The 17125-nt window shown below is 44.4% G+C and overlaps 1 protein-coding gene across 1 annotated transcript; it reads left to right on the forward strand.

The window, feature by feature from the left end:
* Positions 1 to 2475: 2475 nt before the first annotated feature.
* Positions 2476 to 8400, forward strand: ARL11 (ARF like GTPase 11). The gene has a single exon (XM_023942832.2). The coding sequence runs from the start codon at positions 6354 to 6356 to the stop codon at positions 6939 to 6941; it is 588 nt and encodes a 195-aa protein (XP_023798600.1). The 5' UTR covers positions 2476 to 6353; the 3' UTR covers positions 6942 to 8400.
* Positions 8401 to 17125: the final 8725 nt, after the last annotated feature.

The following is a 17125-nucleotide window of genomic DNA, read 5'->3' on the forward strand; positions in this document are numbered from 1 at the left end:
TTCATGTTGCTAATTTCCAGTATCTTTTCGGTAAATTTTGTTTATTGGTATAAAATGTTCTAAACAGGGAAGGGAAGGCAAATAATTAAAACAAATGATAAAACAAAACTTTGCATCCAAACCTCCTGAATCTGAGGAGCACTGAGAGTGAGACCCCGTTGTTGCTCTGGAGCCTGTCAAGTTGCACAAAGTACATTTTCAGGTCCAAGCTTGCACTGTCATTTTAATCCCATTTTCTTGCTGTGGAGCTGGAACAAGGGAAGGCCACCTTAAAGGGAGATGTATTTATGTATTGCAAAGCAGTATTTCCTCCAGACTAATCCAGAGAGATTAATTTCATCAGCATATCTCCAAAGTATAATTTTTACTTCCCATGAAAGTAACAGATAAGATATTAGCTATATAATATTTAGTACAGGTAGGGAGTAGGGTTAAGCATCCTTAGATCTTTAGGGCTTCCTCTCCATAGAAAACAAAGGAATACCAAAAAAGCCCCCCAAAAGCCCGTCCTTGCTTCATGGCTTTTACATCCAAGAGATGGAGAAGCACATCTTAGGATACAGGAGCCTTTTTTTGGCACACGTAACAGTGATGTTTTTGTAAGCATACACATTTTTTGCTCCTTTTTTTTTTCTCTTCAACTAGAGACAATAATAATGAAGAATTGAGCTTAAGGCCTCTCACAATAGTCAGAGCTGTGTTTTAATTAGTTTCTAAGGTGAAAATGGCTTATGCAGTATGTGGCATAGATGAGTGTACAACCTAAGCTAGGATAGAGACCAACTGTAAAAAGAAGGGTTAATGAATAGTATCAGGAAAGGGAATAATGGTGTCAGGATCAGGCAAGATGCCAAAGAAACTTAGTTTTAAGTTGTCCTGAGGAGACAAAGCTAAGATGTTGGGGGCCAAGGAGGAGGAGATCTGCAAATTTAAGGCATATGAAGAAGGACCTGGAATGAGAGTTTCAGTGACATAGAAGAATACAGAGCACTGCTTATTTATGTGGGAAAAACTAAAACAGTTTGGGTTGCACTTTGGTTTGGCAACTTTGGTTTGGCAACTTTGGTTGCAAGTATGTCTAGAGAGAGCACTTGCATTCTGATAAAATTCTAAGCAGCTTTGGAAATTATAAATTCAGAGACTAGAGTAATAATATTCATGAAAAATATTTTACAGTTATATACAAAAGACATAGTAATACAAGCAGAAATCAAATCAAGACAAAGAATTTTCCTTTCAATGGCATCCTGCTGTTGAAGCACCTGCCAGCTAAGGGATGAAAACATGAGGGGAAAAGTCTTTTCTCTGTGCCACATTTCTCCATGTTCACCTTGTTGTCAGGGTGCAGTGCAGGGAGTTACATCAAGGTCTGATGGTCAGGACCTGTCCCACTGTCCCCAGCCAGGGAGCAGGCAGGCTTGGGGCACATGCAGGACACCACCAGCCTTGGCCATCAGGCATCTGTGTTGAGCAGGATCTCACACCCTTGGGCATGCTTGTGTCCTAGAGGCTGCTGTCCTGCAACCCAGGGATGGGTCCCAGCGGGCCAGACAGGTCCCCACCCCACTGAGAAGAGACAAGGACCAAGCTTCCTCTATTGGAAACTGTGACATGGCATCAAGCAAGGGTGTAGCAGGTGAGTTTCTGTGCTTTCTAGCTAGAGTTGTTCCCTGCTGGAAAGAGTTAACTTTGGAAAGTTCTATCTGCTACCAGTTATGCTACCAAAACCCATTTTCCTTCACAAAATGTTTGTCCCAGGAAATGAGGGGAAAACAAGGACCTCGGGATGAGCTGGGCATGAGAATGATGTCCTGTTTCAAATCCCACCAGGAATGCCCTGGAGGTACCAACACCTCTCAGAATGCTTGTTGGGCACCTGAAGAACAAGTGCTTAACATCTGATGTGTCTTTTGTTGCCTGAGTCCTGCCATTCTGAACTTTAGGGTGTTGGTACAACTTCAGGCTATCATACCTTGTCAAGAGACATCACTGCAGGCAGGCTTTTCTAGGGCATGTCATAGCCTGTGGCTGCCTTGTGTAACTTCCAGACTATGCTAAGCCATGTTTCAAGCCTCTGGGAATTTGTCTTGGGGAGGAAGCAGCTTGCCTTCAGCTGCCAGCTCTCACAGCTACCCTCTGACCCTGATGCAACTGGCAGCTTCCTGGGCTCGTATGGATGCTAAATCTGAACCACAGTGCCTGTACAGATTGCAGGCCACATAGCTCCTCAGGCTGCCTGAGAGAGTGGCCTGGGAAAAATATGAGAAGGAATTAAAACAATTCTCAGGGACGCTAAACAGCCTTGCAGGTGTTGTTTTGCAGTCTTGTTTTCTCTTGCAGGAGAAGGCCAGGGGGGTGATGAGTGCCCCTGACCAATGATGGTGATGTAGCACTTTGCTAACCAATAAGAGTTTCCTTTCTGTACTTTCCACGTATCTGTCTATAAGACAGGCCTGAAGCAATAAACTAGAGAATTCTCGTGTTGAAACTCCCTTGAGAGTTCATGTCGTTCTTTAAAGCCGTTCCCAATCGGAACGACAGGCTCGTGCCCGGTGAACTGGCGTGAGTCTGTTAGCAGGAGTGAGTTTCCTGTGGGCACACCAGAAATCGGGGGCAGAACAAGAGGAATGGAGCAGGATGCAGAAAAGAAAAAGGCCAAATTTCTCTAAGCATGAACCATCACATTTGGCTTTGCTGTGGTTTTAGCCTGGGGCCCTGGCTAGGTCAAATCCAGTGATCCCAGCAGGTCCGCAAGGAACTCTCACAGGCCAAAAAGAGAGAAGTCCCCTTCAAGGTGACTGCCAGGTCACAGGTGGACTCTCCAGGTCAAGACACCTGCCTGTGCCCAGCGGGCTTTCTCACCAGCTGCTGGTCTGAACGTGCCCTCCATGCCTTCCACATATGATACAATGAAGAGATCCTGCAGAAAACACAGGCAGGGCTGGATGCATGGTGGCTTTGGTGGCTTTTCTCAGGGACACATGCATGTCTGGATGGGGACGCACACTGGCTGGACTGAGATGTACTTGTTGTTCCAAGCAGATGCCATTTGGATGAACACTCACAGTAAGGACCAGAACTACACCTGTTATTCCTGGCTCTGTGAAGGGTTGTCTCCCTGGAGCTGCCTTCCAAAGAGGTGCCACAGGTTGGAACAAATGTGAGTTAATATAAGGATCAGGACAAAATCTCTGTAATTGGAATATTTGGGGCTTGGGAAGGAGGGGGGATTCTCTCCTATATTACTAGTACTGAATACTGCTTATTTTGGGATGAATATCTAGGAAGCAGAGAAACGCATGCCTGAAAAACAGCAAACAAATAAATTGACTGAAATTCTGTGAAACTATAAATGGAACTAGAATTGCTCCTGAGAATTTGGGGACATGAAATACAAGACAAGAACATTTATTCTGTCCACAGAATACACAGCTTGAATACGGGCTGTCCTTGTCTTTGAACACAATGTCTGAATTATTTAGTACCTGGCCTTTCTATTCCAGCAATAGATGCACTCAGAACTAATCTTGTCTGCTTTTACTTTATTTTCTTTCATTCTATCTTAAAAAGACTTGTAATTGCTCCTATGTATTATTTATTGGAAATACTATGCTTCTGTAAAATAGCTGTGGGTGGAACAGGCTCTGTAGGCACAATTTGAACCTTGTATTTGGAATAATTGTTAGGAAGAAAGAAAATAGGTTGCAGTTCAATACATAGGGCATAAACATGTTAAAAAGAAAAAGAACATAGACTTTCCTCTATTTGCCCATGGATTACTGTGTTCTGTGCCATAGAAAACCTGAAGGGAATCATCAGTAGAACTGTGCTTAGTTGGATCCTTTATTCTGGCTTTATTTCTTCCTTTTTCCTTTTTCTCTTTCTCTTTCTTTTTTTTTTTTTTTTAGAAGCAGCCTTCTTCTGTAGCATGTGAGGGAGTGATGCAATCAAAGACTCCATCACATCGTATTTCAAATGCTCAATTATTCACTGAATGGTAGAGTCTCCACCCTTGCTTCCTGTACCTATATTTTAATTTACTTGAAAGAAATTACAGTGCTGTGAATGCCTGGTCAGATTAAATAGATGTGTGTCACAGCTACCTGCCAAGTTTCAGGGAAGATGAGCAGCAGCAAAGGCAGGAGAAACAAGAAAAGATCAACACACAATTCACTTGACCCACAGTTATGTCTAAAAATACCAGCTATACTGATCTCAAAGGACAGTGAAATATGGGAAGGAAGGTTATTCCAAAATGGTGAACAAGCAGATCAAGGATTTATTTTAAAAAGTTAAGAATATGGACAAAAGGATAACCCTCAGACAGCAGCACACACATCAGGGTGTGAAAGCAGTGCCCTGAAGGGCCAGAATCCACTGCATATTACAATTCTCTTTGTTTTTATCCACATCCAGAGAGCTTTCTGCCAATTTTGCACTTACAGACTGGTTTTAGAAAAGACCACATGTGAACATATGCTGCACAATTTTATTGTTGAATCTTGAGAAAAAAAGGCGTATGCAAGTCCTTATCACTGTGTTTCAGTATTTAAAGGGTGGTTGCAAAGAAGATGGAGGATCCCTTTTTACAAGGAGTCTATGGAAAAAATGAGCAGCAATGGGTACAATTTACTCCTTGGGAAATTCTGATTGTGCACAAGGGGATAACTTTTCACAACAAGAACAATCTGCTATTGGAATAGTCTCCCCAGGGGATCAGTGTGTTTGCCAGCATTGGGGGACACTTAAGATTTGGCTGCAGAGGGTGCTGAGCTTCTTTTAGACCATGCTTTTGCCTTGAAAGGTTGGTTGGACCAGATGATCCTTGAGGTCCTTCCAACTTGGTATTCCACGATTGTTAAAACCTGTCTCACACATCCACAAGCTGCATAAATCTTGTGGAGGCTCCCGGTGCCAGCCAGCTCTGTGGGTTAACAATGGGAGAGATATTTATCACCGAGGTATCTTGCAAAACATTTTGGACCCTTTGCAATCCCATGCAGCCTAAGTGAGCGGAACTCCTTGTGTTATTTTATTTCTCATGCATCTTCCTTTCTGTTAAAAGATGGAAAACTGAAGTATCTTGTCCCCAGAGGAAGAAATATGCCTCTCAGTGGCCAACTGACCAGAGAGTCCCTTCCACATGCTGTGCTGAACTTCATCCCCAGCAATGCTTGTGACATGGAGGTGTCGTGGGGATTATTGCTGGGGAAACCGCATCTCCCACAGATGCATTAAAAATTCCCCTGTGGCCCCAGGGAAGCAGGAGTAAATCCCATTTTTGTCTCAGATAAAGGTGGCTAGAGATCAGTTCTGCCTTACTGCTGTGAGGTGAGCTCTGCACACCTCTGAGCAGCGTCTTAGGAGCAAAACCCAACCAATAAAGAGGGGAGATAAACACTGGCTTTGCTGGGACTCTGCTGGCTGTCATCAGCCGCTCTTGCACAAGCGAGTCTGGGAGTTGTCACAGCAGCACATTTTTGCCTCTGGCATGTAAAGTGCAAGGGGTGCTGTCTTGTTAAACAGTTTTCTGTTCTTTTAGGGGATTTTTGTACCTCCTCAGCCACAGAGGACTGACTTTGCTTCACTTAAAAAAGTTCAGATGTCGTAAATACTTTGATGTAAAGAATTTTATGGATTTTTGCCTCAGGAATGGCATTTTGACTCGTATTTCAGTGAGACGTTAAAAAAGCATGCTTGTGTGCATTTTTTAAAATTGCTGTTGTTATCATTTACACAAAAGGTAGTAAAAGCTGATGAAAGAGTGATTTGTTTTCTACTTTTTAACGTAAGACTGACAGAAAAATCGCTGTCTTGTTGCTCAAGAGGCTTTCAATCCCCACCCTTGAGCTGTGATTCAGCAAATTCTCAGCGTAACCCTGATCTGAAACCCGGGTTCCTCCTTGTCCTGTCCAGGCGGGGGTGGATTTCTCCTAGACAAGCCAATGAACAGAAGCTCATTTATTTATTTATGTGGTGAGGAGGAAACTTGCTCCACAGTCTCTCCACCTCTTCCTGCAAAATGTTAGCTCTCTTTCGCACCAATCGCTTCGGGTCCTGAATGAAAACAAGTGAGCAGCAGCGGAGCTGGGGTGTAGAAACTGCTGTGTTGAACATCACTCCCTGACTCTGCTCCACACCTCATCAATAATCGCTCTCACCTCACTTGAGTTACAGAGAGAAGCAAAAGCCGGCTGCCCACTTTTCTTCAGCAAACCTAAGGCGCTCTTTCGGAGAGGCAGGACTGAGCACTCTGTTCATTTCTGACATCATCGAGGAAATACGCTTGCTTGCTATTTTTTTTTTTTGGCTGCTTTTCCCCTCCCTCCCCCCCCAGCTGCGGCAGTATCTTGATGGGGAAGCTGATCTCCAAAGGCTGGCGGAAAAGAGATGCTCGAGTTATCATGCTGGGGCTCGACTTTGCTGGCAAATCCACCCTTCTGTACAAACTGAAGAGCGGCCAGGCTGTGGAGACCTGCCCCACGGTGGGATTCAACGTGGAATCTCTGCAAACACCCTGTGGCATATCTTTCACCCTCTGGGATGTTGGCGGACAAGACAGCCTGCGGGCCAGCTGGCCCAACTACCTGGAGGACATCAACACCCTCATCTTCGTGTTTGACAGCACGGACATGTCCCAGCTGGCCAAAGCAATGGCAGCACTGGAGGAGGCCCTGAGCCACCCCGGCATGGCTGGCATCCCTGTGCTGCTCCTGGCCAACAAGCAGGACGTGCCAGGAGCGCTGGCTCCTGCCAAGCTGGGAGAGATGCTGCGGCTGGGGGGGCTGGCAAAGCACCGCTGGATGCTCCGGGGCTGCAGTGCCCACAGTGGCCAGGGCCTGCAAGAAGTCCTGGCCATCCTGGGAATGCTCCTGCGGGGCTCAAAGCAGAGCTCCTTATCCCAGGAGCAGCCCATCATGGGGGTGGCAGAGAGGAGGTGAGCTCCAGAGCAAACCTGAACCTCAATGGACCCTTCCCACTCACGGCTGCCAGCAGGTTTGTCACGGAGGATTCCAGCCTCCAGGCACCCCCTACAAGGAGCAGAGCTGGAGCTGGCACACACTGTGAAATACCCAGCTCCTCGCTGCCAAAATCCACCAGGAGGATCTCTGAGCAACACTCCCGTTGTGGAGCAGTTTTGGCTGTATCTCTTGGACTCTCATCTCTGGCTGCAGCTTGTCCCACTGTCACCGTGTTCCACTCATCCACTGCTCGTGTGGGTCCAGAGGTTCAGCAAGGATGTTTTTTAACACTTATGGATTATAACAGAGATGTGTGCAAGGGACAGAAGTTTTCTTCGTGCTTCAGCTCCCAGCCCAGATGCACCTATTCAGATGGGATGATCCCCACATGGGGGGAGCTTGGATGTGCCCCTTGCTGCTTCTGTCTCAGCATGAATCACATGTTCATTGGCTGGGAATGCAGGACGGCACTGAAAGGAATGGCTGATCAGGAGCAGTGTAAGCTCGGGAGTTCAAATGGACAAGCAACTAATTGGTTTTAGTGTGGCATGTACAGGTATAATAATCTATAGGCTGTGGAAGCAAGCTGGGATTTGATGGTGTAGTGCAGTTCAAGGATGTATGTATATTAATTTATGCTTTTCTTGTAATGGTTCTTTCTTTCTCCATTCATCATTTTTATCAAATAATTATTTCATGAAAATGGTCCTTCATTTTCCTTGGATTATGTTTAAATATAAAGAAATAAGATCTGACTTCAAGCTGCTTGGAAATACGTCTCTATAGCCAGTCAACCTCTGAATATCCTCATGGTGGTCTGAACAGCCAAGACAAAACCCTGTCTCTCAGACTTGTGAAACTGCATGAGACCACTCATTCATTGGTTGTTAACCATGTGCACTTTTGGGCACAGGCAGGCTGGTGACCAAAGATGTCTCCACACTCAGCTGTGTCCAGGGCAAATGAAAACCTGGCAGCTCTCGGCAGGACCAGGTCACATGTGGCGGTGATGGTCTTTGTCCAATCCTGCTCAACCTGCCTTTGTAAAGACCTATAAAATGTGTGCCAAAATTCTGTTAGCCAGAGCTAAAATTAAAATATTTCATAGTCCCTGCTTCATTACTAAATGAATGTGGAAGGGATAGGATTCAACATTTTTATTTCTGTTTTCTATTTCTGTTTCTATTCAGAAATCAGCTACTTTCAAGGAATGGTATACTCAGCCTCGAAAAATCATGGAGAAATACACGGCAAAATCCTCTTCTGTTCATAGCAGAGTATTTTACAGTTGTTAAAGAATTAATTGCCCAGCTGTTACTGGTGCTGTTATTAGCCACACTTGGTAGAAGGCAGCAGCTGGAATAGAGAGCTCAAAGTCACAAAGAAACAGAATCAGACATTTATAGGAAAATCCCAATAAAATAATCCTTCCCAAGTGTTTCAGCTGCATTACTGTAGAACTACTACGGGCTATAAAACAGTCCTGCAGCATCCATGTGGCCTAAGCAACCACAGTTACAAGTGTATTTAAACAGCACTGAATCATACAATCAATTACATGACCTGTGTGCATGGTGAGGAGGACAAAATCATATCCTCAAATCTTTGCAGGTGACATAAGCTGGCTGATCTACCTCCAGCTTGTTGCAGGTGGTCGTTTTTTGCCTCGAACACACAAGGCTCCAACATACCTGTTGGCCATTTTGGACAGGTGTTCTAGAGGCACAGCGTGAAAAGTTTTGTGCTGCATTGCCATGCCAAAAAAAAAATTGTCCTTGTTGAGTTTGCTGGTGTTTTGGTCTTGTGTCTCACATGGTGCAAAACAGAGAACAGTGCATTGAGGTAAATTCAACAGAGACTGAAAGGCTGTTGTGGTTTTGTCTGCAGTGGACTCTAAAGGATTGTCTGCTGGTAGTTGAAAGAGGCTCTGAAGCCTTCCCATTTTCCTGAGTGTTTTTTAAGCTCTTAAAAAAACGATAAAAAATAGGCTCCTCTGGCAGCAAATAGAGGTAACTGCCAGACTTTGGTAGACATCACCAATTAAAAATGAAAACAGCAAGGTAGGAGGTGGGGAAGAAAGTGCAATGGGAATCCTGATGAAGCAACATTCCAGTTACTGAAATTGTTCTCGCTTCCCCTGAAGCAGTAATTTGGCAAAACACCCCATCTCATGGGGCATCATGTGATTTACCACCCTTGTTTTCTGGGATAAGGCTTTTCTGGACACTGGGTCACATTACTCAGCCCATTTTATGCCATTGTTCAGAGACTGCCAAAACAATGATGGGTCATAATATTTGAAATAACAACACAGAGTACTTCTAATACTTCTAATGATTTCTCTTTTCTCCTGTTTTGGACAGCTGCTAAAACAAGTCAGTCTAATGAGCACTGCACTGCTCTAATCAAAGGCTTGCAGGACACTCACCCAACAGCACTTAAATGTTTCGGTGTCAAAACTCCTGCCTGGCTCAAAGGGAGCAGCACGACAGTCTGCAGGAAGCAGCCAGCTCGAGGGAGGGAAGTTTGTTGCCTCACTCCTGGCAATTCTGCGGGAGAGCTCCTGCCACATGGAGATATTAAGCCCTAAAACACCTCTCCTTATTGATTTCAGCCAGGAGAGGATCCTCAAACTTAGTTTCCATCTTCCTGGGCATGTGATTGATGTCACAGTCTCGGCACTGATTTACAGAAATAGCACAGCTTCTCTCTGAATAGCAGGTAAAAAGAAAAATCCTTTGAACTTTGTTTCAGGTTCCTTACAATTCGAAGCATCCTTCAGGTTATTTGTCCTAGAGCCCACTCTGGTTGCTCAAGATCCCTTTTTTAGAAACTTTTCTGGATGCACTCTGGTGTGCATTAACCTTTATAGTGACATCAGCAGAATCCATAATTGTGCATTAATCTCCTCAGCCACCCCTCCACCGAGATGAGCCGTACAGGTAATTATCTACCCTTGCTTGGAGCTGTCACAGCAGCCTCCCTGCCTATCCCATTAGCAACTCCAGCCCCTGAGCCTCCCATCACATCTCTGTTTTGCAGGGATCACTGCAGTGGGAGTTACCACCATGTCTTGCTGTTTTTTCAAGAACACCAAGATACTTCATTGCTCTTTCACACTGTTTATGAAAGAACATAGCTTACTCCTCACTGATTTATTAACTTTTCTGTGGAACTGGTTTTTAAATCAGCTTCCTGAGTATGAACCCAGCACAGATTTATTTTTTAATTCTCATCAAGAAGTTTTCCATCCACCTCCAGAGAGCAGGAAAGCAGCAAACTGGAGAAAAAAACCCAAACAACCAACATTAAAACCAGGAAGGACGATTCATCTTTTCTTCTTCACCAGCACAGGAAGGGTGACTCACCTTTTCCCTGCTCTCTTCACAACTTCCATGTTTCAGCCAGTCCATGACACTAAACAGTTTCTACTTTACACAGTAGCTGATTTCTGCTGCTGGCATTGCTGCTTTATTTTCAGATGCAGCTACGTGCCACTTGTCCTGCAGCTTCTGGTGGAGCTTCCCTCATGGGTTTCAGTATTGCTGAATGGGATCAGAGGGGAACCATGAGATCCCAGGGCTGCAGGATGAGGGCATGGATGGTTGCCAAAAGTATTCAAAGAGGGAACAAGCAGGCACAGGGTGCATGAGAGGGATCTGTGACCGGATGTAACACCGGGAGGGGGAGTGTTTGGGCAGCAGCCAGAGACCTGGAAAACACTCAGGAGAAGAAAGGTCAGTAAGAATTTCTTTTAACTCTACGAAGAGCTTTCTTTTCAGATACAATATGGAGAAAAAATATTCCAATCCCCCTTTTTTTGTTAGCAGACAGACTGTATAATGCAGTGAAATGTCTTAATTTTTGGTTAATACACCTAACAGCTGTAAATTCTTTCTCTTAAAGAAACCCTGAAACACCACCTATAAAGATTGCCCACAGGTAACTCACCAACAAAAAACAAGGAGCAAAACCACATGTGAAGCCATCTCTTAAAAAAATCAAAACTGGTGCCAAATGGTATTAAAAGCCAGCCATGCAATAATGATTAAGACAAATTACTGTTCAATACATCACAGGCTTCAAAGGGTTAATTAACTGGTTTTCATCTAAGCTTTCTCACACTTGATTTTTCTCATGATGCATTTGCTTGAGTGAAGCCCTGAGCCTGCCACCTGGATCTTGTTTAAAATGCCAGGTGAAGGCTGGGATTTGAGTTAGGAACTCAGCGATGCATCCATGGCCAGGAGTGCATCATCCCCCATCTCATACTTCACACAGTGTGACTTGCATAAAATTCCTGCCAAAAGTAAAAAAACAAACAAACAAAAAAACAAAAAAACAAAAAAAACCAAACATAATTTAACCAACTGCTATGACCCAGACCTGACAAGTGTATTCTCCTCTGCCTGTACTCCACCTGCCTCTCTGGGGTCAGACTAGAAACAGAAACCTCTGCTCCAACCACACCAGGACACTTCTCCCCTCCAAAGTTCTAATGCTGTAAACCAGACCAGCACTGCTGGAGTCTGAAACACAGAGTGTGTGCCCTTGCAGAATTCTGATGCTTAGCTCTAAGATCCAGAAAAACACTGAATTTCATAGAACAGGAAATTGATGAAAATGTTTTCATGGTTATACTTGAAAACAATTGTTAAAGCTAGATAGAAAAAGCCAAAAGTGTGAGCGTGTAGATTAGAAAGATTTCTTAAGTCACTGTGTGAAAAAGTTAAAGTTTAGAGTTTAAAATAGTTTAGAAAGCAGAAGACAAGATGGAGGATTTAGTGTTGTTTCTTTTACTTCTTCTTCTTCATGTCCTTCTAGAGGTTTTTGGGTAATAGTAGGTGATTGGATAGAAAATGCTGCAGTGCAGCATACAGGTGTTGGGTCATTGGGTCATTAAGAAAAATAATACATGTGTCTACTGTTAATTAGATAAGAATGAGTGTAAAGATAAAAGAACTGCGTGGTTTGAGGTTCAGGGCCATTTTGTATCTTCAAAGGCCTAAGTGAGCCACAAGGCCATTTTATACCAGCAGAAAGAAATGAGCCAGATTGCAGTGAATTGAACTTGTACAGATAGTCTGGAGAGACCTGCCAAGTTTTGTGATAACATCCTAATAAACATGAGAAACAAGATCCGAACGAGCTTTGGAGTTTTTGTCCTGACTCGGAGGACTGTGATAAGCAGGACTCCCCATGAGGGAGTATCCCCAAGGAGCTCAGCTCAGAGAAGCTGAGAAATCCAAGAGTGCAAAGAAGTGCAGAAGAAGCACAGCAGCAGAATCGAGAGAGAAAAAAATAAACAAAAAGAATTTTTTAAAAAGTTACACAGCACCATCAATGTCTTGTCTGATAATTGCTGTGAGGAACAATCTCTCTGGAGCTCCTAGAGCTGACAAACTGCTCTTTAATTCTTCCTTACACCTCAGATTTTTATTAGGATTTTTTGGCCTGTGCTGGCTGGACAGATTTGGATGTGGCAATGAGGGGTTTTTTTCCAACAGGCCACAGCCACTGGCACAAAAAAACCCTACTTGGTGATCGTGGCTCTGCAGCAATGCTTTGCCTTGGGCATAGGATAAATATTTATGTTTTAACCAAACAGTGGTGGGGTTACAAAGCCACTGGTTTCTGCAGAGAGACAACAAAGTCACAAGGGCCCATGTGAGGTTTGATAATGGTGGGAAAGGTTTGATAATTGTTAGGAAAGACTAAACTGGGAGTTTCCTGGGGAAAAACAATACCAGCTGAGAGTTGAGGCCCTCGTTTCCTGAACGATCAGGAGAGAGTCTGTTCTGCTCATAAAGACACCACATTTTTGACAACACTTCCCAGTAGTTCTTTTGTTTAATAATGGTGTAAATGAAGACAAGTGCCAAAAGTCCACCCTTCAACACAGGTGCTATTTTCAGAGACGTGAGGTTTGGGTCAGTACAGGGCTGGAGCACTGCACCAGCTGTAAGGAGTCAGTGCCTCAGGGTGGAGCTTACTCCCCCCTGTTCCTTGGGGAAGGCCAACACAGAGGCAAAACATGACAGACCATTCCTGAGGATGCTCCATTTCTGCAGGATGGGGCGGACCCATCACTAGCAAAGCAAGGGAAGCTCAGCCAGGAAGAGCAGAAAACATGGGAAGATAATCCTGAGTCTCCAGAGCTGCCCTGGGAAGAATGGGCATGATGTCCACCATGCTCCTGAGGAAAAGCAGCTCTGCAAAGACAGCACCTGGGAATGCCTGTGAGGGTGGGGAACACCCTCCTGCTGGAGATGGCTGCAGGTAACCCCAGGCCTTTGGGTGATACAGGCACCTTAGCCTGGCAGGAAAGTGCTGGCTTGACCCCTTGGTTCCTCCAGGCTTTCTTCCTTGGAGAGACCTTTATTCTCCTGTATTTCCTCCCTGGGAAGAAGCACTTGTGATTTACTTCAACAAGACGGCACTCTATCTTAAATAAAAAATCCAGATGCAATATTTTTTTTGCTCTTTTCTGCACCCTACCTTTCTTCCACATCATAAAAACACTCACATTGCTATCTGTTCCCCCAGCACCATCAGCAGAGGTAACAAATGACCTTCCTGTACCCTTCCCCTGGCAGAGCTGAAGACCCCCAATGGTCGCCTTCACTGCTGCTCATGGGAGCTCATGTGCTGCTGGAGGCAGGAAAATAGCTGGAAAATGGATCCTTAGAGAAGTAATTCTCTGGGAAAGATGAGGGCCTCATCAGAGAGAGAGAGGCTGAAAATGCCACAGAATGGCTTCTGACAGACTGTGCCTTGCTTTTGCCTGTCACTGGGATCAGCAGCCTGCGGACATGCGGTCCCTGACTGCCCAGTCCACGGCCATGCAGGAGCATCTCAGCCTCTGCCATCTTCCTCTTAGGAGATGCATCCTCATGGAATTATTTCAGTCTCTTTGGTGCTGGAACTTAATGGATCTCCTTGCCATTTCTTGAAGGTGATGTGCCCCAGGAAAGAGCTTACGATGGCATGCCTGCTGTGAGTTTTGAGTCTGCATGTTATACCCATGATAGAATAGCAGTATAAATAAATACAGCTGTTAAACCCCCACCAAAACAAACACCCAAACACTAAAAAACAGGAACAGCACGGGAAATTTCAGCTGCAAAACAAAAGTTAGGTAGCCTCAAGTCAGTTGTTTAATTCCAGCCATCTGCTTTATAACCCTAAGCAACTACACACTGAGAAAGGAGCAAATTACGTGCAGACCAACTTCCTCTGGTGTAACAGAGGGGGACAGCCTGACTTGGGAAGGCAGCCCCCAGGCACAGAGCCTGCAGCTGGCACTGACACCCACCCTGCAAGGAACTTTTGCTTCTCTGCCACCACTTTAGCTCTTGCACAATCTTAGGTTGGAAGGAACACGGACGCAGTTCAGCAGCCTGTTGTGTGATGATTTTCAAGGGGGCAGAAGAGAGCCCCCAGGTCCTCGGGGTTAACACTTTAGTGCTTGCAGTGCTTCTCTTTGAGGAGGTGACTGGGACTGGGGTAAGAGCAAACTAAGGCCACGAGGAATACTTGTTCTTTTCTTGCAACTGGAAGCATAAGAAGCAGCCCCAAGGTTACGTAAAGAAAAATCATGGACCTAAGTAAACTTCCATTTCTAAACATGCAGGACTCACATTTGGAAATTTTCTTTCCAATCTTTTGGGGCCAAGTCTTTCTTCTATTAAATTTAAACTAACACACAACTGAGGTGAGTAAAACTCCTACAAAAAATCAAGAGTTTAGATGTTGACTAAAATATCAAATACAGAGAAAACTGTGACCTTTATAAGAAGTGATTTCTTCCCTTTCCAGCAGTTTTTAATATTCCAAGAACAGACCTCTGGTTGAGTTCACATAAAAAACATCTCTCTGGATACAGATAGCCACGCAAAGCTCAGTGCAAACACTTGGCTCTGTGCTGCTGACAAAGAGGTCGTGTTTAAAACCCCAGCAGTTCAATAGCAGGGAGAAAGGAACACGCTGCTGCTGCAGGAGCAAGATGCCACCTTGTTAATTACTCCCTTTGGACTGGGCCCTTTTCTCACCAAAGGGTTAAATATTTCAGCACAGAGCCCTGAAATTTAAGAATTTGAGACTGAGATTATGGAGCTGGGAAATATTATCACTAAGTATCCAGCACATCCAGCTCCCCGTAAGTGTTCACAAATGAGCCCTTTGGACAGAATTTTTTCCATGTGAGATGCAACATTTTAGCAGCTATTGAAACAAATACACATTAAAAAGGGAGAGGGAGTGGGGGTTGGCCTCTTTTTAAAAAAAATTTTGATATTTGTTCTAAATTGGTAAAGGCAGTGACTGAGAGATCTGAAACAACTGAAAGAGCACTTTTCTTTTGACAAAGCAACACATTTTTTAAATTTGCTACATGTTTGGCTTAAACATGAGAATTTGACAAGTCCAAATGCTCCCTCTACACCTATCACCTCCTGTGATTTATGTGCTGCCGTGCTTAACATGACAAAACCTAAGAGCAGGCAAACCACTCCTAGAGAACCTGTGTCAAATAAATACTCTCAATATTACTGGGCCAGACGTCCTGCAAGCTGGGATCATTATGGTAAGAACAGAAGGAATTTGTCCCTTATTTTCAATGTTATAACATGCAGGCGGTATGCAGATTTCAGAGAACTCTACTGGGACATTAAAATATGAAATACAGGGGAAACCAGCTGCAAACTGCATCAGATAGATAGGAACAGGGATGGGTCTAATCTCAGGGCAAGAGCTGCAGCTTCCTTTAAGCCTTTCTCTGCACAAACCTAGAACTGGACTTGCTGGAGCCCACTAGCAAAGTATTTCAATTTTATCCTCCCTCTTCATGTACAAACAGTTTTGTATGGGTGATTATCTGTCTCCGTGAATTAGGGTTAAAAACAAGCAAATAAAGTGGCTGAAAATGATCAGCCTGCAAACAACAGATGCAGATGTGGGCTCCCTTACACTTCATTTCAGCACGTTAAAAAAATCCAACCACCAGTTTTCCACAGGACCCTGCTTGGGAAAGAGGATGGTTAATCCATGTTCCACACCTTTGTGTGTCCCTGGAGACTATTTAACGTAGGGAGCAAATGGACAATCAATTTCCTCCTGCAGCTCCCCCACCGTGTCCAGGTGTCCAGAGAAAAGTCTCCCTGCAGGCCATCTCAATCCTTCACAGAACTTGCCATTTTTCCTCGGAGGTTCTGTGGTGACATTCACCTATTCTACTGCTAGAGATAAAGGCAGAGAGCAGCCTAAAGGCTCCAACCTTCATTTTAAAACAAAAGAATCACGTTATTAACATTCTTAGGTGTGATACACAAGGTTGCGATGTGTCCAACATCAAAACCTTACAATTAAAGTTGGAAAAAACCCAGCTTTTATGTTCCTTTACAAACTGGGATGCTGCTCAAGAAAGCTGTATCAAGAGTGCACTTGAACACGAAGCTGCTGGTGTGCCTGCAGCAGCAGCTGGGGAGCTGTGGGGCCAAGCCAGCAGCACGGAGCAGACCTGCCCATTACTGTTCCTGTGGCAGGATGATGCACACACAAACCAGGATCAGGGGAGTGGAAAGCTGCTCTAGCTCCTAACTCTGCATCTTGACACGAGGCAGTTTTCCTCAGCAGCCTCAAGTCATGTCCCAGCCTGAAGCAGACCTGTGCAGCTCAGGCAGCTCCAGCTCACGCTGCTGTCAAGGTGACAGTGACAATCATAACAACCCCCTGCAGCAAAATCTCCCAAGGCTTTGCCTGTTGGAGCCCACAGTTTTCTACTGATTGGGTTTTTTTCCATTTCTTCCTGAAAAGGGCTTCCTGATGGCTTGGCATAATTTGTTGTCCTACATATGTTTGAATAGAAGCATAATTATGCCACAAAGAGGAGTACTTTTTATGCAACAAAATAGAAGGAACAAAACACATTGCATTTGGTGGAAAGGACTAGTTTGAAAGACATTCAGAATCTAGAGGGCATTAAAGAAGAGCAAAATAACAAAGTGGACCTCAACTATCACTGAGCCCACTGAGATTAAAAAAAATAGATTAAACACCTGCCTGTCAGTGGCTCTGCTTATTCATTTCTCTGTTTAGCAGATCAAGCAAACCAAATGAAAGTGTCTGTACTTTTACAAGTATGGGGAAACATTAAGATATCATCT

This window comes from Cyanistes caeruleus, chromosome 3 (assembly GCF_971803275.1).
Source record: "Cyanistes caeruleus chromosome 3, bCyaCae1.hap1.1, whole genome shotgun sequence".
Lineage (NCBI taxonomy): Eukaryota > Metazoa > Chordata > Aves > Passeriformes > Paridae > Cyanistes > Cyanistes caeruleus.

What these genes read in the sequence shown, in the direction of transcription:
- ARL11 (XM_023942832.2), top strand. Translation starts at nt 6,354, where the DNA reads ATGGGGAAGCTGATCTCCAAAGGCTGGCGGAAAAGAGATGCTCGAGTT.